Source organism: Mytilus edulis, chromosome 1, assembly GCF_963676685.1.
Source record: "Mytilus edulis chromosome 1, xbMytEdul2.2, whole genome shotgun sequence".
NCBI classification, from domain to species: domain Eukaryota; kingdom Metazoa; phylum Mollusca; class Bivalvia; order Mytilida; family Mytilidae; genus Mytilus; species Mytilus edulis.
Window position 1 is genome coordinate 33,155,570 of NC_092344.1, and position 23,374 is coordinate 33,178,943.

The 23,374-nt window shown below is 31.0% G+C and overlaps 2 protein-coding genes across 2 annotated transcripts; one reads left to right on the forward strand and one right to left on the reverse strand.

Moving 5' to 3' along the window:
- Nucleotides 1–1,857: 1,857 nt before the first annotated feature.
- Nucleotides 1,858–9,641, reverse strand: LOC139481334 (transmembrane protein 53-like). Its single transcript, XM_071264579.1, has 2 exons — nt 9,411–9,641; nt 1,858–3,520 (listed from the first exon to the last, which is right to left on the reverse strand). Exons 1-2 carry the CDS (start codon nt 9,626–9,628, stop codon nt 2,860–2,862), a joined length of 879 nt encoding a protein of 292 aa, XP_071120680.1. The 5' UTR covers nt 9,629–9,641; the 3' UTR covers nt 1,858–2,859.
- A 64-nt stretch (nt 9,642–9,705) lies between these two features.
- LOC139481326 (armadillo-like helical domain containing protein 1) lies at nt 9,706–21,574 on the forward strand. Its single transcript, XM_071264570.1, has 12 exons — nt 9,706–10,056; nt 12,096–12,164; nt 12,731–12,897; nt 13,749–13,945; nt 14,452–14,536; nt 15,868–15,987; nt 16,649–16,721; nt 17,231–17,276; nt 17,790–17,873; nt 19,065–19,142; nt 20,240–20,321; nt 21,468–21,574. Exons 1-12 carry the CDS (start codon nt 9,851–9,853, stop codon nt 21,485–21,487), a joined length of 1,227 nt encoding a protein of 408 aa, XP_071120671.1. The 5' UTR covers nt 9,706–9,850; the 3' UTR covers nt 21,488–21,574.
- The last annotated feature ends 1,800 nt before the right edge of the window (nt 21,575–23,374 follow it).

The window sequence follows — 23,374 nt, forward strand, 5'->3', positions numbered from 1 at the left end:
GCCTCCCACCCTTTTCTGGGGGAAAATTTGGTTGATTATATAGGGAATCACTGAAGCATGACCGGAGAGCGCCCCCTCTTAGGCAGTCAGTGGGCCCCCACTTATGCAAATTTCTGGATCCACCACTGACCATTTCAATTCTTTCAATTTTCACAAAAAAAATTATTAGGTTTTATATACTTAGAATGGTGAATATAACTATCAAACACATGTTAATAATTATTATTTAAATCTTCAGAAATGTACTGCTATTGAAACATTGACTTCCCTCAGATGGTAATTTGTCAGCTTTTCTGTGTGCTTCAGAAATTTAATATTGCACAGTGCAAGTGTGAAAGGAAAAATTGTGATGGAATTAAAATCTAACAAACCTGGAAGGAATAAAATATTACCTATTCTGCTGGAAAACATTAATATTTAATACACCAAATCATGATAGAACTTGTATACGAGAAAGTTTAATTTACAAATCAGAATGCACGGAAACAAAAAAAAAAATAAAAAAAATAATAAACATCACTCAATCATCTCACTAATTTTTCACATGCCTAACAAATAGCCAATGGAAATGCAGCAGAAATATTTTCCCATGATGCTGGATAAGCTTATCAAATTAACAAGGGTTCTGAAACTATTGTGGAGAGTTACTTTATGTTTGTGGAGAAAGAAAATAAATTGTACATTGCGATAGAAGTGTTGGCAATTTACAAATGTGCCAATGAATCTATCAGCTACAACAATAATAAGGTGCTTCTAACTGGAGTAGAAAGTGGAATATTCAAACTAATGTGACTTTATATAATTATATTGTATGAATATCAAATTAAAATTTCATATAATTATAAATGCAGATTTAATCTACCAAATTAAAGCTAAAGTGATTCTGAAACAAATTGAAATATAAAGCATAAAATACTTAAGAAATAATTGATGCAAGCTATACTTTATTGGTTGTTTTAACATGGGTAGGCATTATATTCGTGATTATTTTTGCCTGAGCAATAGTGAGGGCTAAAATAACATGAATGTAATGCCTACCCATGTTAAAACAACCAATAAAGTATAGCTTGCATCAATTATTTCGATTCTGATCAGGACAATTAAGGTCATTTTTATGTCCGATGTGTATAAGGGTAAAGCGATTGTATAGGCTCTTCCATGAACTTCCCTTTTTTGTTTGTAAAGAAGCAAACAGCTAACACTGTGATTTTTCAGAGGGAGGAGTTTTGGAACAGCAGGCATGAACGGTTGTCGTATCTAGGTCAAATATGTCAATTTCGGAATGCAACACATTACAGTCATAATAAATGAATTAGTAACAACATGTGCATCATTTAAGAGCTTGGAAGAGTTTTAAGTTTATGAAATATATTAAATCCATGCTAATTTGATAAAATTCATTATTTTGCTGTAGTCAATATGTACGCATGTGCATAAAAAAATTATTGGATTTAGAGCATAGGTTTATTCATAAAGCGAAAGAAGCACGTCATGTTAGAATAAACAGTAAATGACAAAATGTGTAATTAATATGCACATATATATATAAATAAAGTAAAAATGGCTATCAGCCCTGTAATTAAAACAATAAAAAACTAACAGTAAACATAAATACTTTGAAAAAAAATCACGAGTCTCAAAACAATTTATATGAAAATGCAAAAATAAATCAAAGCACTACAAGTAACATAAAAAACTGAAATGCTGTCAACACACTAGAAAATATAATACTATGATTGAAAAATAAAATACTGGATAGACACATAAGAGACAAGGTTAAAACAATTCAAATGATCCCAATTTTGAAAAAAACTCATCCTTTTTGTCCATAGTGAGTTCAAAGTTTGTCCATGGTGAGTCCAAAGTTCTGAAAAACTGTAATATGAACAAAGTTAACATTTGTTTAAAGATTTACATTTTTTGTAGTTCACTTAAAATTACCATTTAGATCTTCTGGTCAAAACAAAATGGAGAGTTTAAGATAACAAAGTAGCTTGAATTGGGAATTATCCATTTTGAAAATTTTGACTCGTCTCAATTCATGGAACCATCTTACTTAGTGAGTAACCTACATGTACACTGGAGCTTACATCTCCTAAATATGTGTACTGTCACTTTTTTATCATCATCAAATCTGAGGGAAGATATATTATCAGTGCTTACTTGTACAATCTGTAGTTTGTTACAATGTATTGGTAAATGGTTCCATAATCAATGCTGTTTCAATATCTTCTTTATAAAATATGATTAGCATAATATACAATGTTGTTTAAATGGTAAGTGTATAAAATATGCTCAATATGAGAAGTATTTCTAATGTAAATATTTTAGCACCTACATTTGTACATAATATATTTTTCTATTATGTTTATTAGATAATACATTGTATAATCAAATGATATGAAACTGCTACATGTATAATAAACAAGATCTGCATAACATTTTTTTAAACTTTTAAAAAAAAATGTTTTGGATTAAGCTAGAAACCAACTTTTCTTGTATTGGGTATCAGAAACGATTGTTGCAGATTATAAAATAAGCAGAGCAATATGGTTTGCATCTACTCTAGCTTTGAATTATAAACAAGTCTAATATCATGAATATGTATAATGTATAATGTAAAACAACAAATCAATAATACAGAGAAAAAAATTAAATATCATTTTTAAGAGAAAATCCTCAAATAGTAAGCTTCAAATTAAACTATGGGTGGTACATTTATGTAGCAGTTTATTTATTTTTTAAATGATGAACAATTGCAAATGTGTGTCAGATATAAACTAAATAATAAAATAAAAAATAAATGCATGAATAACTCTTTTGTAGGCAAATCTAGCATGTTAAGAACAGACTAATCTATCATCTATATTTGTCTATAAAACTGTAACAATTGGCAATATAGCTCTCTCTGTATTTCACTAAGTGTTGACAATGATTTGAATCGTCCCAACACTGTGACTCTACTGAAACTTTCAACACTTCTGATCTGTACTTCATAACTTCTTCAGAATCAGTATAAGGTATGACTTTATCAACTTTAGAATAGAGGAAAAGTTGTGGCCATCTAGATTTGTCATCTTTCATCCTTCCGTAGAGAGTATGTGGAGTCCCGGCATAATTCTTTCCATAGTATGTGGAACATATCATTGTTTTAATAGCAGTAAGGAAGAGATATACTAATATATATATGTAAGTAGTATGTAGAAAGAGTCCTGTTTTTCCACTTGCCAGAGCAAAAGCATAGGCAGCTCTTGTAATTCTTCTTTTTCCTGGTGCACTATCTAATACACATCCCCTTATTTGCAAATTGTTGAATCTTTCATATTCACCGGAACAGAGGATATCAGATATCTGGGAGTAAACAAAGCAGCCATTATTGCTGAACACATGGAAAAACACTGGGCTTTCTTCTAAGTTGTAATCTGGCACAAGATCCAATAATTTGACAGCTATATTACGTAGTTCTACAGGGTTGAAATAAGTTATATCTGTTGGTGCTGTGTATCTGATAGTGATGCATCTGCAAATAAAAAACGGGTTTTATTTTTCAATTTAAATAAAACTAGAGGTTCTAAAGAACCTGTGTTGCTCACCCACATCATTGTACATGACGATGTACAATCGAAAATATACATGTAGGTAATTGAATCATGTACATATTCAACAAAAGACACTCTCATTGTAAACAAGAATAGAATCCATAATAAAAATCTCCATAATGTAAAACTTGAATTGCTGAAGTAATTTTTATGTCTTTTTATAATATTCTTGGTAGAGGGGGGTCTTTGTAGTTTTTGCTCAGAACAGAAAAGAGGGTAAACAAATCCTCATTTTAGGGCAATCACTCCAATGAAGTGTGGCAGTCTACTAAACTAAATCAGCAAACATGATGAAGTATAAACTTTGATGTCAAGTAATTATAGCGTCAGTAGCCATATGTAGCTAGGACAACATATATACATTTGTACATCAAATATAAACCAAAGATGTTGGAATTTCAATCAAATAATACAAAAATTATGTTAGATGTAGATAAAGTTTAGATTTGTCTTGTTAGTACATGTACCTATTACCTTTACCTGTAAAACGAACCAGAAGTTATTAGATAATGTCAGGTTCATAAAAATTTTAAAGGGATATTCGAGCATCTTTTTGCAAAAACCCATCTAAGCTATGATGAGTACTCATGTGGGACATCTTATTGCTTCTGACTTTGAATTCCTGTGTTGCTTTTTGAAAAATGTGAATTGTACCTCAATTGACCTATATTGGATATTCAGGTCGACCACAGTTACAACTTTAAGATTTGTTAGTCGAAATGAACAGAAAGAGTCTACAAATGAACCTAACAAAAAGAAGATTTAACAGATGAAGAGATGGAAATTATAAGCAGGAAGAGCATGATCATATCAGTTTTAAGGTTTTTCTAACAAATTGCAGCATGAAGTGTCAGAATCATACAGGTCTGATAGCATCACTTGACTAAGTGGTCACCAAACCATCCTGAATTGAGGTATAATCCACCAATTAATGGTTATTCCTGACCTATCAAATTAGTTATAAAAAAACAAGAAAGTGTCAATAGAACATGGATGCAACACTCACACTATATTTTCTATGTTCAGTAGACCGTGATATTGGTGTCAAAACTTAACTTTACATCTGGATATGACTGCAGAGGTCCAAACCTGAACAGTTTGGGCGAAAAGGACACAATATTCGCACTTGATACAGGTCTGAATTTGGATTGTAATTAAATATTTGACACACAATAGGTTTCTGACACAGAATAACTGTAGTCAAAGAACTTAGAATTAGTTATATGATTTGAATTTATATGCTATTTATAAAAAAAAATATATTAAATATTTTGCTTTTGCGCAATACACTATGCTGTTGCAAATTGCCCCCCCCCCCTCCTTTTTTTGCTTTTGTACAATACACTTTGCTGATGTGTTTAAATTTCATAGATTTCTGTCTGCTTATACTTAAGTTATTGTCTGTAAACCAACTGTCTTCGGACAATGCAGACGACGACAACGTGATACCAATATACGACCGCAACACAAATTTATTAACAGGATACTGAATTCAAATACATCTTTATTTTTATTCCTTATAATGATTTTTATATTGGGGGCGGATCGACTTAGGACGAATCAACCTGGGAAGGATTTACTTGGGGTTGGATTGAAATGAAAGCAAAACATTTTGCAGCAGGCGGGTAGCTCCATATACGTCAACATGCAGTTGTGTGCACATCAATTTGGCATGCAAAATAAAGAATTTATGAATTCAATGTTTAAAGGAAACACACTGAATATTCATTTGTAGGCATTTGGTTTCAAATTGAAAGTTTTATTGGAGATGACAAAGCCGGACAGTACCTTGCATCCATATAAGATTTGAATGTGTTATTGCTTTTGTAGTTTCTTAGCACATTTAGAGAGAAGTGTATCTGTCAAAATACCTGCAAGACATTGAATATTTTATGTTAGAGGCTACAAAAGAATGTTGAAGTGTTATTGAGTTGTTACAAGCTGAACGAAGCGATGAGTTTTGTTTGGAAACAGACGTACCAATCAGCTTTAGATTTAACTGACCACTTTGATATTGTTGAAAATATGACAAGGCTATGTGGTTGACAGACTACCAGAGCCAACCAGACCGCAAACACGCCCAAAAAAAGTATTGGAAAGGTTCCTTATATATTACATTCATAGACCACATGATAATGAACTGGAGTCATCAGAAAATCGCTTCTTTGTGTAGTAGCTGCTTCCTCATGTAGGAAATACAACAAAACGCCTGACATGTAATTAGGCCAGACTTTTTATTTTATCTGTTTAACGAGAAAATTTGTAAATAAACAGCTGCACCATGAGTGCATGATACGTCCGCTGTCTTGTGTGGAAGTTTTATGCAATAATCATAAATAGTTTCTGAGAAAGTTTTAAGCAATAACCATATATTGTTTTTGAGATACAGCAGGACATGTGAATCCCGCACCCCTCTTTTTCTTTTACAAAAAAATAAATATCACCTAAATAAAACTTTGAATCAAAACCAAAAAGTATACAGACTGACAGATCTTTAGATTAATATAACAAAGAAGTGTGTAAATTTTTAAGCAATAATCATAAACTGTTTTTGAGATATGGCAAGACATGTTAAAAAACCCTCCCCCTTTTTACAATAATCATAAATTGTTTTTGAGATACGATGCGACATGTATTGTAAATGAAAAAACCTCCCCCTTTTTTTACAAAATACTCACTAACTCAAAAAAATTTTTTGAATCATCACCAAAAAGTATACAGATCATTAGATTAATACATGTATAACAAAGAAGTGTGTACAGTTTTAAGCAATAATCATAAATTGTTTTTGAGATACAGTGCGACATGTGAAACCCCCCCCCCCCCCCCCCTGTTTTAGTTACAAATTGCCGTAACTTAAAAAGTCTTAATCTTATTCTCACCAAAAAGTATACAGATCATTTGACCATCATAAGAAACAACTATATTAAGTTTCATGAAATTTGGATAAGTCGTTCTCAAGTTACGGTGTGACATGTTTACGCCGGACAGACAGACGCTGGACATTTGTATACCATAATACGTCCCGTCAAAATTTTGACAGGCGTATAAAAATTAGGGTCGAGGGGACAAAAAAAAAAGGGAAAAATTGGACATTAAAATTGAAACCATTATTATAAGTGACCTTTGTTTTTTTTTCTTTTAGAATTTATTAAAATACAAGAACAATAAAATGAGAACAGACCAGTATATTAACCCTTCTATTAATATAAACATAAACACTATGTTTGGATTCTGTATTTCCTCTAATAAAAGTCAATGGCAATAGGCAAATATATCAACCTCACTGCATATTCACTATTTATGTATACCATATACCTTGTCACCCAGTCAGGAACCTCTTAGTGTATGCAGAGACATATATACATGTGTATATATATATGTCTCTGGTGTAATAGTCACAGAGTTGAGCAACTTTAACTTATAAATTGAAATAATGCATATATACATATACATGGAAATATATACATTAATCAAGAAGATCTAACCAAAAGTATGTGAATGCGACTCAAGGTTGGCAAAAAAGTGGTCAATACTAGTATTGACCATGCCAGTGGTAAATACCGGGAAGTACCGGCAAATACTGGTCGATTGAAATTTTGAGTGGTCATTACTTTAAAAAACACTCTCTACCTGGTCAATTACTAACAAATAATAATTAAATATAGAAAGTGTTCAAATTATTTTTAAAGCCTTCATTTCTATTTCTACTATTACATGAAAATTCTTAAATAAACATGCATGTACAGTGTTCTACATTGATTAATGAGTACATAAAGCTATAGTGTAAGATAAAAACTGTTTTGTCCCTGCAAAAAACTTTCCATTCCCAGCATGAAGAAGGTTTTTTTCCCCTCACAGTTGAATAGACAGGAAATATTTAATTGTTTAAAGGAGTCTTCAAATATCACTTTCATTATTTTCAACCATGTTTTGTCAACATTTATTGGGGGCTGTTGTTTAAGTAATTAAACTTTCACACCTACATTTTGTAGTACATGTAATGCCAGGTGACAGGAAAAAAGACACATGTAACTTCATTTACCTGTAGTTTTATTTACCTTTGATTTAAATTACCTGTAAAAATCATACATTTTGAATAAAATATATTAATTTTGAAATAATATGTGATTTTTCATCATGTTTATATATTTAAAGTATGCAATATCATAATTCATAATGACAAAAATCAGTAGGAATATGTGTTATAAATGAATATAAAATAACATATTCATTAATTCATATAAGCTGACACATGCATAAAGATTAAAGTTTAAATATATATGACATTTTATCAAGTTTTTACTTCAATTAAAAGTAAAAACAACTATGAAAAATTCAATTGACCAGTATTTGCCAGTATTGACCACTTGGGGAGTATTGTCCGGGGCAGTAAATACCGGTATATACCAATGGTTATTACCGGGGGTGGTATTTACCGCCCAACCTTGGAATGCGTGTGGAATACATAATTTTTCCTTTTGTGATAAATTTTTGTCTGTCAGCAGTGCTATTCATGCGTCTGTAGTCATTATCGCAAAATTCTGGATTTCGATCATAGCTGGTCTGATTCCGATGAAATCTGGACTTTGAATTGTAGTTCTACAATTATATGCCGAATAATTTAAATGTCGGACGAAGAAACATTTACAAAAATAAACGATGTGCGATATATATTTAGAACGTTTTTAATGCAATAACTGTATTACATGGATAACAAGTAATTTCATCAAGTTCTGATGAAGTTATAACCGATTTTGTCAAAAGTTAGAAATGAAGTATGAAAAACATGCCACCAGCTTTAAAAAAAATTTTGAAGAAAATATTTCATTCATGCCTTGAATTTCTTTACTTAATTTTAAATGAAAATTGCTGTTTCATCGACTTGGTGAAAATTAAATATTACCGATCATGAGAGTGACTGAAAGCGAGTATCATAGACAACAGATTTTATTTTGTTCTGAGGATTTTGAAACAGTCAGCGGGAAAAATAAAATTAAAAGAAAGAAGCACTAGTTACTTTTATTTTTATTATGAAATCTGGAAAGGTGGAGTTGGCTGATCTTGTTAAACATGACGTCATATTACAAAATATCTGATGCCACAATGGCAAAGTTATTGTTGTATGACATTAATTGTTCAATCAGGACAGGTTCTCAGGTCAGCCGGGACAGAAATCCAAATAGTGATGAGGTGTATAATTTCTAGCTACGCCCTAGTCCAAATAATTATGACGTCTGGTGAGGCTATTTTATTTTTTTTCTGGAACGCCTTCCTACAATATCATAATGTAAATCAAACGTTCCGGAAATTCGAGTCACTTAAATTTTTCTGATTTTAATATTTTATATTCACCGGAAGTCATGTTTTTTTGGTGGTTGTGGGAAATCTCGTTGAAACAAAATAAATATTTTCCCACTTCAAATGGAATCGTTTCTTATTTTATCATTTCTTTTGGATATTTCTGGAAATATTTTACATCAATAAGCACAAAAAAGGTAGGACTTTGTAATAACGTAAAAATTTCTAACATGCAATGAAAATTTCAAGTCAAAATAAGGTTTCAAAGTTCACCCCAAAAATTAGCTCTCAAACTCCAGATGTAAAAAATGGTTTGGCGTTATGACGTTGTAGGAAGGCGTCCCAGAAAAAATTAAAATAGCCTTGCCAGACGTCATAATTATTTGGGACTAGCTACGCCCCCGAAAAGGACACCTAACAAATTATATTGCCTTCAAAAATTAATCACATTGTTGTCTAATTGAAATCATGTAATCTGTCCCTGACACTGTTTTTTTCCAGAAATCTCACCCTTTTTTTTCATAAAATGTACTGTATTTTGCCAGGTATTTGTCTTTGCAACCTGCCCAACCCAGTAAATACACGACTGTTTCAGGTTCTTTCGATTCTTCGTCAAATCTGAGATCATCGAAATCATCGAAATCATCCACAGGTCCTGCAGCGTCATCAAGATTTCCATTTCTTGATGTTGGAAAAGTAATATCGTACTCAAAATCGTCCTCCTCCATTTTGATCTTGACGAAAAAGTATTTTTACATTCTTAATTTTCATTGGCTTATGACTTTAAATTGACCCAATGAAAATTGATTTTATATAATCTAGTCCTTATGAAAAATGGCGATGTAGCAACATGTAAACAACTTATTTTTGAATGAGTCTATAGTTTGAATTTGGTCGTGTTTGACATCATTTAGTGTTCTTAATGCAAATAATATAGACACATTTTAATAATGGGGTCATCAAAGCAACAGTCGGCCATTTCAAAGGTCACAAATCTTCTACAGGAATGGGATAAAGGAAGTAAAGTTGTCAGAGCAAAGATTTTGATTGACTTTGTTAGACAGAACCAAAATAAAACAGGACCTGAATTGGAACAAGAGTTTGCACAGGCTGCTAGTTTATTTTTAACAAGACTTACTGCTTGGCTTAGATTGACGTATCCTTTTTCATTGGTGTAGAATGTTCACATCTTGGTACCACCCACAATCCCATGTTTTTTATACTTTTAGATCTTATAATAATTATATACCTTGTAATACACCTTATTGCTATTTGTCCGCCATTACTGGATATCACACAGGTTCCTGTAAAAATTTGACGTCATAAAACAAAATATCTGACGCCACAATGGAAAAGTGATTGTTGTATGCGTCAAAAGTTCAAGCGGCCGGGTCAGCCGGGATTAGCGATAAGGTGTATATCATATGTTCTAGCCCTGCTTAAAGTTAAAGTGTAAATAATTATATCCTACTAAAGAGACATTAATCTAGTGGATACAGTGTGTTGTATATAAATTTTCCTTTTTATTGGTGGAGGACTTTAGAACAGTTATATATACATGTATATATATGTTTTCAAATTGTGTTTTTTTTATATACAGTATATTAGATATCCGTGTGTATATATATTCTTGGTGGAGGATAAATACTACTCCCAATAAGTGGAGTTGTGCCTTAATTGGCAGAAGTTAGATGCATACAGATACAGATTGGTGCCCATTCACGAATACTGTCTGAATATATATATGATGCTGGGCGATGTGATGTGGTGGTCAATTTATGGGGGTTATCTTTACGACGAATAACAGTATTAATTCTTGGCTAATGTTGTTAGCTGTAATTTTTGGTGCATGACGATAAAATGAACACTTTATTTTAGATGATAAAAAAATTAACTGATTTTGATGAATCTCATTAAAAATTTTCCAAAAATAACGATAACAATAATTATTTGAGACCTCTGATTGATCTCAACAAGGATTTGTATAGTAGTCTTACTATACAAATCCTGGATCACAATAAGGTAATAACTATAAAGTGGCCTATTCCTAGGTCTATTTATTTACCTTGATGTAAGTGACTAACCACAATAACGAAATAGACATGTCCTTCACTGGAATGCTGGAAAAGTTTGTCTATTACGTGCACCTGCTTTATTATGTCATTTACCAGATAGAGGGGATTGCCTGTATATATGCACCTGCATTATTTAAGTCTTCATGATCGTCCTTATGCAGGATAAACTAGATTGTTTTTTTGTTTTACAGGTACCATATCACAATTCCCTTATGATAGTCATGATAGTACATGTAGTGCTGATTATCAATTATAATAATTCAATTTATCGACAATTATGATAATGTGCAATATTATACATGTATATCATAATATTTTTTCAACTGCTCTGCGGAGTCGCTCAACATGGGATTAGAAGTGACGATGCCCCTAATTGCATGAAAGATGTTCACTTATCCAATTTAGTTTTTGACAGAAATGCAACAACCTCAAAAACGGTTTATTACCAGACTTGATGTTACATATTTCTGCAGTTTGACTTCAAATAAGACAATATAAAATGTACCTTCTCGCTATTTGTCCGCCATTACTGGCCATCACAGACATCATACATTTGAACCTTCAGTCTCAAGGACAAATTGTTTTTTGCTTATTTTGACAAAATTGAACCTTATTGGCTACTAAAAAGGAATTATTATTTCACTATTTGTACTTCATTACTTATTGAGCCAAAAAAAATATATTAGTTTTATCATATATCTCGTAGCTAGTGCCCCTTTAAGTTTGTGACAAATACAAATTAAAATAGGTAGACAATATAACTAGAATTCACATATATATACACATTGATCATTCAAAAAAAAGTTGTTATTAAGAAAAGGCTGGCAATAGAAAGAATTCAGACTCAACATTCTATACTTTCAGCATATGTTTAAGGAGGTCCACACTAACAACAGGGACAAGTCCCGGACAACCTTGACTCTAAGACTGTTAATTACAGCTTCTTCTGTGTAAAGTGCCAATATTATCAATTAATCCTTCTACCTCTGAACATGAAGGAGGTTCATGAAAGACTGAAAACTTTTCAAGTTATGAATCATACTAGGCACTGTTATATTTGTAATTGTGTGTTTTTGGCATTACTTACTTTTTAGTTGTTATTAATCCTTAATTCAGACAGATACATGATTGGAACCAGTCTGAATGAGCAGCTCAGAGCTATTTCAATATTCTTATCAGCATCAAGTGGGTCAGTATAAGTTTATTCATTTGTTAAAAGATATTTACAGTAAATTAATCATACTGTAGATTTATTATTTTTTGTTGGATAGTATCATACCAATTTACATGTATATGGATTATTTATAGCTGATTATTTGTTTTGATGAAATCAATTACTATAGATAGTTTATATTGATTAAATAAATTACATATTTTGTACTTTAAAAGTATTCAAATGCTTATTGATTTAACAAACGAAAAATATTTTGATGAAGATCATTTACAGTTTAATAAAAAAAAATATGATTATGCATAACATCAAAAGAATATTTAATGTTACATTACCATTGAAAATATGAGTTGTAAAATGACTGCAATACTACATTGTATTGGAAGAGATTCTAGAGAACTGTACATGTATGTGCATCTACATATTTGAAAGTAAATATAATAAAATTAAACGAAGGAACAGATGTATAGGTACATTTTATAAGACTTTATTTTCATAAATCCATTTAAATTATATTTATTAGGTATTATTATTAAGCAAAATGATAATCCATTTCCAAGATTCTTAATTTTTTTTATTTATAGACATAAATTTATGGCAGAATTCATAGAAGTTGGTGGTGTACTAACCTTACTAGAAATTATAGGACTGAAGCAAGCAAAAGAAGATGACAAGTTGGAATCATTGAAATGTTTACAGTGTGTAGCTAATGCTGGAAGAAAGTATAAGGAACTTATCTGTGAAAGCTACGGTAAATGAATTTGTTGGAAGAATTAAATATAAAGATAATATAAATTGCAAAAAAGCTGTTACAGGTTTTTTGTAAACAAAAACAAAAAATGATTTTAAGGTTAATACAATAAAATTTCTAATATGTAACTACACAAATAAAGACATAGACATGTTACTATCCCTAGTTTTTAGACTTTATTTATGTAACACTTTAAGTTTAACCACACTGGAATTTAATGGAAATTGTTGGACCCTCTTATAGCATGCTATATATGCAGTATGGGTTTTGTTCACTATTGAAGGTCATTAAGTGACCAACATGTATAGTCACTAACCTTTAGTTTATTTAGTCTCTTTGGCAATCATACCCCATCTTCTTAGTTTTATATCTAGTTTTCAGCATAAATTACTATAGATTGCACTTATTAGAAATAATAGAAATAATTAACTGCATTGAGATGAAATAGAAAACAAAACAATGTGTAATAAGGGGTATTATTGGAATAAATGCATTATACATGTATACCATGATAGAACCTAAACACATTTTTCTGAATCTACAATCAATAGTGAAAGAGGACAGAGAAATAACATGTACCAGTATTCATGTAGGTCAACCAGCATAAGTATTGCAAATGTCTACATTATTTCCAAAGGTAAAAAAATGACAGATTTTCTCTGGACAGGTTTTATTAAATTCTATACATAGAAGATCTGAAACCAAATCTAAATGTATAAATGAACAAAACATAAAAACAATGGAAATTACAAGGAATCATAACTTGGGACAGCATGACATGATGAAGTGGGATTAAACTACATAAACTGCATGTACATGTAGTTTTGTGACTACATTATATTTGATTGTAGGAATAAGAGCAGTAGCTGAATGTTTAGCTAAAGCCAAGTCTGAGGAAACACAGGATGCTTGTAGGAACCTGCTTCTTATGTTAGCACAAGGCAACTTTAAATTTGAAGTACAGGTTTACAAAGGACTGATAGCACTTCTTCCATGTACTTCTCCCAAAGCACAACAGATGGCAGCACAATCTCTAAGAGTTGTACAGGTAATACAATTAGAATATTTCATGATAATAATTTAATATACAGTATACTACATCTAAGCATCTCTATGATTACTCAAAAGACCATTTGTGAAAAAAATCATTTTAAAGAATTTTCCTCATTTTTGAAGGTTGTACATAGACAGGGCTGCAGATTTTCTGTGTGCTTTGGTCTAGTTGTATCTCCTTGGTAATCATACAACATCTTTTTATTTTTATACACTTTTATATAGAAATGTTGTGAGTCAGGTATTTAGAATTCTTAGTCTACGTCGACGTCATGCAATTTAAACTCAGTAAAACGTATTGAGACAGATAATTTGATATATGTAGGTTCATTTTCTATTCAGCAAAAATGAACTGATTAATTAATTTATTCATAGTCATGATATTTGTTGCTTTTTACTAAAATAACTCACATTTCAAAGATAAGTATATCTTGTTTGAATTTTCTCCGATAATAGCTGGAGGTATTCAATTACATAATTTGAAACTTATTTCTGTTTTAGCCAATTGTGAAGTCAGCAAATCCCAGTATAGTTGAGCCGTTACTTAATTTATTAAAAACTTTACACCTGGAGGTACAGTATGAAGGTAATATTTGCAACCTTGATACTTATAAAGTTAAACTCTATCTCACATCATCTTTTGTTAAAAATATCTATATGGGTGGTAGACACAAGGAAGAGCAATGAATACATGTAAAAACTAAAGTTTACTATTTTTTATTGTCGAGCCTGCAACTTTTGTTGCAAAAAGCTCGACATAGGGATAGTGATCTGGCGGCGGCAGCTTTAGTTAACTTTTTAAAAGCTTTATATTTTAGAATGTGGAAGACCTGGATGCTTCATACTTTGTATATAGATGCCTCATGTTACGAACTTTCCGTCAGTCACATGGTCAATGTCCTTGACCTCATTTTCATGGTTCAGTGTATACTTGAAAAAAAAGTATAAATTTTTTGTAATGTTTAATTCTCTCTTATTACAAGTAATAGGATAACTATATGTGGTATGTGCGTACCTTGCAAGGTCCTCATGCCCGTCAGACTGTTTTCACTTGACCTCGACCTTATTTCATGGATCAGTGAACAAGGTTAAGTTTTGGTGGTCAAGTCCATATCTCAGATACTATAAGCAATACGTCTAATATATTCGGTGTAAGGAAGGACTGTAAGATGTACATGTCCAACTGTCAGGTGTCATCTAACCTTGACCTCATTTTCATGGTTCAGTGGTTATAGTTAAGTTTTTGTGTTTTGGTCTGTTTTTCTTATACTATATGCAATAGGTTTACTATATTTGGTGTATGGAATGATTGAAAGGTGTAAATGTCTAGCTGACAGGTGTCATCTGACCTTGACCTGATTTTCATGGTTCAGTGGTCAAAGTTAAGTTTTTGAGTTTTGGTCTATTTTTCTAATACTATATGCAATAGGTCGATCATATTTGGTTTATGGAAAATTTAAATGATCTATATATCAGTCGCACAGGTTTTATTTGACCTTGATCTCATTTTCACGGTTCATTGCTAAGTGTTAAGTTTTTGTGTTTTTGGTCTGTTTTTCTTAATTTATAAGCAATAGGTCAACTATATTTGTTGTATGAAAGAATTGTTAGCTGTACATGTCTGCCTGGCATGGTTCATCTAACCTTGACGTCATGTTCATGGTTCATTGATCAATGTTTAGTTTTCTTGTCTAATGTTGGGTTTATGTGACAGTCGTAATAAAGCTTTATATTTAGTACTATTAACATAATATCAATGATTAGTAAAGAAGGCGAGACATTTCAGTGTGTGCACTCTTGTTTGGTCTAAGTTTTATCAAAAAATTTATTATGTTTTAAGAAAACAGTCACCATCATATTAGTTTAAATGGTTGAAATAAATGATGTCTTATTATTTTTCCATTTTCATTTTTACAGCCATTGAATTGATAAAGGAATTGATGGATTATGAAGTTTCTGATTCCCTGTTGAAAGGACTTGTATTACTGCTTAGACCAGCAAAAGAAGACTTAATAAGGAAACCAGAAATATTAGATGGTACATACTTTTACAACATGCCATGTTTGAGTCTCTTATTCATCATAACCATAGCAATCTATAATGAGAAATAGTTGTAGAAATAGAAAATTCTTTTTAAGCTTTCATATATTTTTTTTAGAACAAAAAACATTTTTCCTTAATCAAAGCAATGTGTTTCAAGGTCACTTTTATTTTCAAGCTGCTCTGAATTATGACTTTATAACTTTTTAACATTGCTTTAATCTTGCCACAAACACTGTTACAGAGTTATGTCCCATGCACAGTCTCAAATTGGTAAAATGGATGAATTCCAGATGAAGTTATTTTCCTATGAGCTTGAATCTTATTATTTTGTATTGTTAAAATATATACCTGTAACCTATATCATGTGCAATTTAGTGTTTGTGCATAACAATTATTTACCATTTCAGAGATTAAGTTCAGTATTGATATTTATACCATTTACAGAGATTTAGAGTTATCTCCCATGTAATGACATAATTTTGAAATTCAGAAAGAAAAACATGTCAAGTTATACTACATGTATTCAAGAGCATCTGTTTTACTTGTTGAATTTTGCACAACATAAACAGAACATAAAATTCAAAATTTTCCTATACAAATGAAACCTTACAAAATTATCAGTACCGCTATGTGTAATTAAATAATATAATTTCAGATCCTGATGTTCCCAGAATAAACGCACCACTTCCTGTATTTGTACAACAAGCCGCTGCAGCTAAAACAATAGGGTAATCATTTGATTTGATAATGTAATTCTTAAATACCATCATAATGTTAGATTTTATTGTTTAAATTTGAAGAGAATAAAATTTTAAAGATCATTATCATGATAAAACAATTGTTATATTATTTATTATAGTGAAAAAGATAGTTGATTAATAGACACATGGTATCATGATCAAAGAAAAGGCATTTTTCAGAAGGGGAGATAATTGGATGACTAACAAAAAAGAAGTTTACTTTTACATGTGTCAAATGATGAGATGATCATTTCTCCATGAGACGAAAGTTTTATAAAAAAAATTACTCTAATTTCATCTTGGTTTTTTTGTTGTTTCAACATAAAAAATTAATGTATATCTTTATAACTTTTCAAGTGATTTTTCAAATCATTATTTATAATGATAAACAAAAACAAGATTGATTGTAAAACTTTATTTTATTTTTCAAATACCATGAGTTCTCTGAAATTGGTTAATGGTCTCATTTCCACTAACCTTTCCAATGTTCATTTCAGAATTCTTGCTAGAGAGTCAAATGAAATTGCAGAAAAGCTTATACAGGTAATTACTTAATATTTAAATTTGTTGTTTTTTTAAAAGTTGTACATTTCTCTTTGTAATGAACTTTAATTTCAGCATAATTCTGTGTTTAAAAATTAACTTCAAGTCTGGACTTTTAAGAAAATTCCAGTTTCTTGGCCACATAAAGAAGGTAAATGTGAAGTTCAATGACTTCAACAAAAAGTAAACACACTCAAAATCAAAGCAATCTATGTAAATCTCATTATAACAGCCATTTGTATGATTCATCAGCTTTTCTCAAAATATTGTAACATATTTTGTAACATATTTGGATACACTATTTGGTTAAACTGGCAAACAATTCACATGTACAAAAAAATCTGTATCCATATATAAAGAGTACTTTGATGAAAAACTACAGGTATTTATTACATTTCATTTGTAAACTTGGGAAATATTTTTGTTCTTTTTTTTTAAGTGAAGTTGAGTAACACACCACCTATTTTATAAAAAATACTATTGGTAAAATGGGATATGTTTTATGTATTTCAGTTGAGAGTAACACACAACCTTTTATATACCATGGGTAATATGGACTATGCTGACAGTCAAAGGCAAGCCAGTATTTCATTAGAGGTAATTTGTCTTATAACAGAACTGAATACACAAGATTAATATTCTTTTGCTTGGAAGACAGTGATTTAGCATATAATATATCCTACTTTAACCACAAAATGAGTGGAAATTAAACCGTTCTTAAAATTCCAGCATTTTCATTAGCTTGATCTAACAAGAGCCATTTCATATTCTTTTGTTAAATAGTTCATCAATATTGATGCAATAACTATTTCATTATATGGCAAAGCTTTTGTAATGATGTAAAGACCATGCAGTGACCTTTAAGCATCCGCTAGTTGTAGTAATTTCAAGTTATAAAGTTATTGATACAGTAACTGTTATATAAGTTTTTATAGGCTATTAATGATGAGAGAAATTAATATCATGGGAACCAGTTTATTAATAATTTGAATTTGTCCTGGTTTACTTTTTAATCGAATGTGGGACAAGCATGGGAAATTATGATTACCGACATGAAACACAGAATATAAATAAGGGGAAACATGAGAAACGAGAAATAAAACATCAAATCACGAAAACAGGTGAAATTAAAAGCCAGAAAACATTGCACGAAAATAACCCTTACTACCCTCAAAATTATATTTGGTTGAGGTTAGCTGTATTTTCTCTAGGTGTAGTGGAGGGCCAATACAGCTGATGGAAGTCCAATATGACTGTACGATTATACAACTTTATCAATCTGATCCTGACCTTATTTTTATGGTTCTTTGGTCAACCTTGAATTTAATGGTCTTTATCTTAGAAGTACTTTCAACATAACCTCAATCTTGATATGTACAGCATGGGGACATTTCAGCGTGTCCACTCATGTTTTATTCTTAAAATTATAAAAATTGTTAAGTCTTTTGAAAAATCTTTTTGGGCAACTGCGAGAAATCTTTATTTGAATTTTCAGCATAATTGGAAATGGGAAGGTTTTGCAAAATTGAGTATTTGAAAATGTCATTTAAAAATAATAATTTCAGAGTGCTTATGGATAATATATTGTCTTCTAACTCCAATGAATATTTTAAATGGGCGATAAAAATAAATCCCTTAAATCTAAAATGATTTGTAGTAATATTTGTATTTTGTTAATCTAAAGAAGGAAGTACAAATATATAGCCTGTTGTTCACATTGTTTTTATGTTGATATTTTAAGGTCTGTGCCTTCTTTTTGTAATCAATAAATCTGTATATTTACTTCAGTATTTCTGTCGAACATTCCCAATAGTTGACGAGCATGTACATGAAGCCATGGGAGACAACTTGTATGATTTATTTATGGTAAGTATTTATTCAAATTTCTTGTTCTCTACATTATTTGTAAGTAGCTTGAATATGAAAAATTTCACTAAAGTAGGAACATGTTATTGAAAAACAATTCACTATGCTATGCATCAAGGTTTGAGTTGTCTAGAATTAACATTTACTACTTCAAACCTGTTTTAAGTTATATAATCTAATAAGAAAATTTCAATAAAGTACTGTATGTAATTGAAAAATAAGTCACTATGCTATGCATCAAGGTTTGAATTATCCAGAAATAAACATTAAGTACTTTTAACCTTGTCTTAGTTAATTAAAAATATCAAGCGAGACACACTTTCCTTTAAACCTAGGGTGATAATATCATTGTCATGAACAGCCTTTTTGAACTGAGAGTAAACATTGCTTTGCATAATACTTTATAATGAGTGATACTATTTTTGTTAATCTTCATGTCATTTGGAAGTTGTTTGCATAAATATTTACAATTGACATGAATCACCTATCTTATGTTTGATTTGTTATTTAAGTGATATTTTGAGAATACAGAAAGCCAAAAATGATGAAATTGAGTTTTATCCAAAATAAGCTTTGAGAAAAAATAAAAACAAAATAAGTCAAAGCTACAACTGCAAAGTTAATAAGGTAAAAACACCAAAACTTTAAAAAAATAAAAAAAATAAAATAAACAGCTTTTAGCTTTTATCATGCGTAAACACACTTTTGTTTTACAAACTTGTCATGAAAAGAACTTATGTTTGATTTATCAAAATGTTCAGATCATTTTAGAACAACTTGGTTTTATATAGAGACAAAATTATTTTCCATATACATGTTTGGTTGTCCAATTGAGGAGTTATTGGACTTTAATTTTGAACAACTGTTACTGTGTTACAGGCTCCATAAAGTCGAGCTTCTTTTCATTTGTGAAAAAATCTGATTAGTTATTTCAGCCATAGGGACATGCTTAATTTGAGCTACAAATTACTTATAGCAGATAGTTAAAGAGTATATATTGCTGGGTCACCTGTTTATTTGTCTGAAATTGAAATTATAATTGATGTTTACAATTCTAATTCAATTTAATTGAATTCATCCTATTGTTTAATTTGCAGTCTAATCCTGAAGCATTGTATATGCATATGAACCACATCCAAGCTGATATTCTAGTGTCTAATAAAGTCAACATTCCTAAAAGTAAGTTGAACTAAAACCTGTATTTTATAATGGGTTTGGAATCTGAGGAACTTTTAAGTTATTTTGTTTCAAGATTTAATTAAGAAATAATTCCTTCATGTCATGCTCTATGCTCATTTTAACATGGGTAGGCATTATATTTGTCGATATTTTACACTGAGCGTTAGCGAGGTGTAAAATGTGGTCAAATATAATGCCTACCCATGTTAAAATGAGCATAGAGCATGACATGAAGGAATTATTTCGATTCTAATAGGACAAATACAGTATGTTTATAGGTTGAAGCGTACGAAAATACAGTAAAATCTTTGGCTATTCCCGTTTTCTCCTCGAGGAGTCTGTACATTACATTTCTAATTTGATTAGTTTAAAAACTACGAGCAGGGAAAATATATGTTGTTTTATAAAAATATATAATAAAAGTTTATGTTAGCTGCTTAAATGTATATATTTTAAAGGATAACGATGGAAATAACGTTAATATAAACAGTAAGTTTGTGCGCACATGTCAAACATATTTTGTGCTCATTAGAACACAGATTTGTTTACAAAGCGTAATAAGGACGTCATATTAGAATTCAATATTTATCACTATAAAACAAATCTACAGTATATTTGTAATGCAATTTTCTGGGTTATTATACATCACTACTGATTAGAAAGAACCAAAGATATAGTTAATAATTATTTAACCAAAAGAAACATTAAAAGATGAACCAAAAACCATCAACAGTCACCTTTTATTAGGGAGTAACTACTATATTGACTTTCACAGTTTTTTGGTTATGTCACTTTAGTAATGAAAAAAATTATGAATTTGCAGTTTCCTCACTCACTCTAACCAGAATTTGCCAAATCCAAATCTTATACATAATGCTTATAACAACTTTAAAACACAGATCAAGTTCGAATTTGAATGCAGTCATTTTTAATGTTTATGTGTTATGCCCCTTTTCAAAGGAAAAATTGCCAAAATTACAGTTTTGCACACTCAGCATACAGAAACAAATGTCATATTGTTGTAAAGAAAACAAGCTGTCAAAAGGTTTGCCTTGGTACATTGGCGCTTACAAATCTACAAGTGAGGGGATCTGTGTCCATGTTCTAATTTTACTTTTTGATTTTATACAATGTTTTATTTTGCAGCTGTGGAGACAGTGGATTGAACAGTCGAGGAAGAAATGTGATTTGAATTCTGTGATATTTAAAAGACTACTATCTTATGTTATTTTAATAAACAATTTTAATTTTTATTATGTGGCTGTTTTATTGTCTCACCTTTTATTAAAGCAAGATAAATCAATGATTTGTTGGTATTGTTGGTGAAGACAGCATTTAACAGTTACAGTCAAAATAAAAGCTTTTTATTCCTAGATGATTAACATTGTATCTGTATAAGCTATTTGCTTACTGAAGGCCAACTCAAGGTTGATTGCCTTTTGTTGACATGATTTTGGTGTTTTCCAACATTCAGTTCTGTGATAAAAACAATTTATGAAAACCTTTGGCTGCTTCACAGTCACCAGAAATTCTACAAATGCATGATTATCTGACTTTGTATGGGCTTTTCTCATCACTTGGCGTCGTCCGTCGTCGTCGTCCGTCGTCGTTGTCCGTCGTCGTCCTGCGTTAACTTTTACAAAAATCTTCTCCTCTGAAACTACTGGGCCAAATTTAACCAAACTTGGCCACAATCATCATTGGGGTATCTAGTTTAAAAATTGTGTCCGGTGACCCGGCCAACCAACCAAGATGGCCACCATGGCTAAAAATAGAACATAGGGGTAAAATGCAGTTTTTGGCTTATAACTCAAAAACCAAAGCATTTAGAGCAAATCTGACACGGGGGTAATATTGTTCATCAGGTCAAGATCTATCTGCCCTGAAATATTTAGATGAATCGGACATTTTGTTGTTGGGTTGCTGCCCCTGAATTGGTAATTTTAAGGAAATTTTGCTGTTTTGGGTTATTATCTTGAATGTTATTATAGATAGAAATAAACTGTAAACAGCAATAATGTTCAGCAAAGTAAGATCTACAAATAAGTCAACATGACCAAAATGGTCAGTTGACCACTTTAGGAGTTATTGCCCTTTATAGTCAATTTTTAACCATTTTTCGTAATTCTTAGTAATCTTTTAGAAAAATCTTCTCTGAAACTACTGGGCCAAATTTAACCAAACTTGGCCATAATCATCATTGGGGTATCTAGTTTAAAAAATGTGTCCGGTAACTCAGCCAACAAACCAAGATGGCCACCATGGCTAAAAATAGAACGGGGGTAAAATGCAGTTTTTGGCTTATAACTCAAAAACCAAAGCATTAAGAGCAAATCTGACAGGAAGTAAACTTGTTGATCAGGTCACGATCTATCTGCCCTGGAATTTTCAGATGAATCGGATAATCGGTTGTTAGGTTGCTGCCCCTGAAATGGTAATTTTGAGGAAATTTTGCTGTTTTTTTGTTATTATCTTGAATATTATTATAGATAGAGATAAACTGTAAACAGCAATAATGTACAGCAAAGTAAGAACTAAATAAAGTCAGTATGACCAAATTAGTCAATTGACCCCTTAAGGAGTTATTGCCCTTCATAGTCAATTTTTAACAATTTTCTACAAATTTGAAGATTTTCAATAACATTTTCCACAGAAAGTACTGTTATAGATAGAGATAATTGTAAGCAGCAAGAATGTTTAGTAAAGTAAGATCTACAAACACATCACCATCACCAAAACACAATTTTGTCATGAATCTATCTGTGTCCATTGTTTAATATTCACATAGACCAAGGTGAGCGACACAGGCTCTTTAGAGTCTTTAGTTTGGCTGTTCTTATTGATGTTGTACATCTTAGTAGTTGCTGAAATGTGTTTACAAATCATCTGAAGTGCTCACACCTTCACTGGTCTAGTCTGGCTCACGAGGTTGTGTCCAACTATGTGACATATAATACAATAACACAATTTTATATAGTCAACCAATTTTCGTCTGAAACGGTCAATTTGATCTGAACAGCTCTTAAAAGACTGAACAATATATTATTAAGTCA

What these genes read in the sequence shown, in the direction of transcription:
- LOC139481334 (XM_071264579.1), bottom strand. Translation starts at nt 9,628, where the DNA reads ATGGAGGAGGACGATTTTGAGTACGATATTACTTTTCCAACATCAAGA. An exon ending in ACATTTTATGAAAAAAAAGG is followed by an intron (nt 3,521 to 9,410) that starts GTGAGATTTCTG and finishes TTTTATTTGCAG; the next exon opens with ATGCATCACTATCAGATACA.
- LOC139481326 (XM_071264570.1), top strand. Translation starts at nt 9,851, where the DNA reads ATGGGGTCATCAAAGCAACAGTCGGCCATTTCAAAGGTCACAAATCTT. An exon ending in ACTTATCTGTGAAAGCTACG is followed by an intron (nt 12,898 to 13,748) that starts GTAAATGAATTT and finishes ATTTGATTGTAG; the next exon opens with GAATAAGAGCAGTAGCTGAA. An exon ending in CCTGGAGGTACAGTATGAAG is followed by an intron (nt 14,537 to 15,867) that starts GTAATATTTGCA and finishes TCATTTTTACAG; the next exon opens with CCATTGAATTGATAAAGGAA.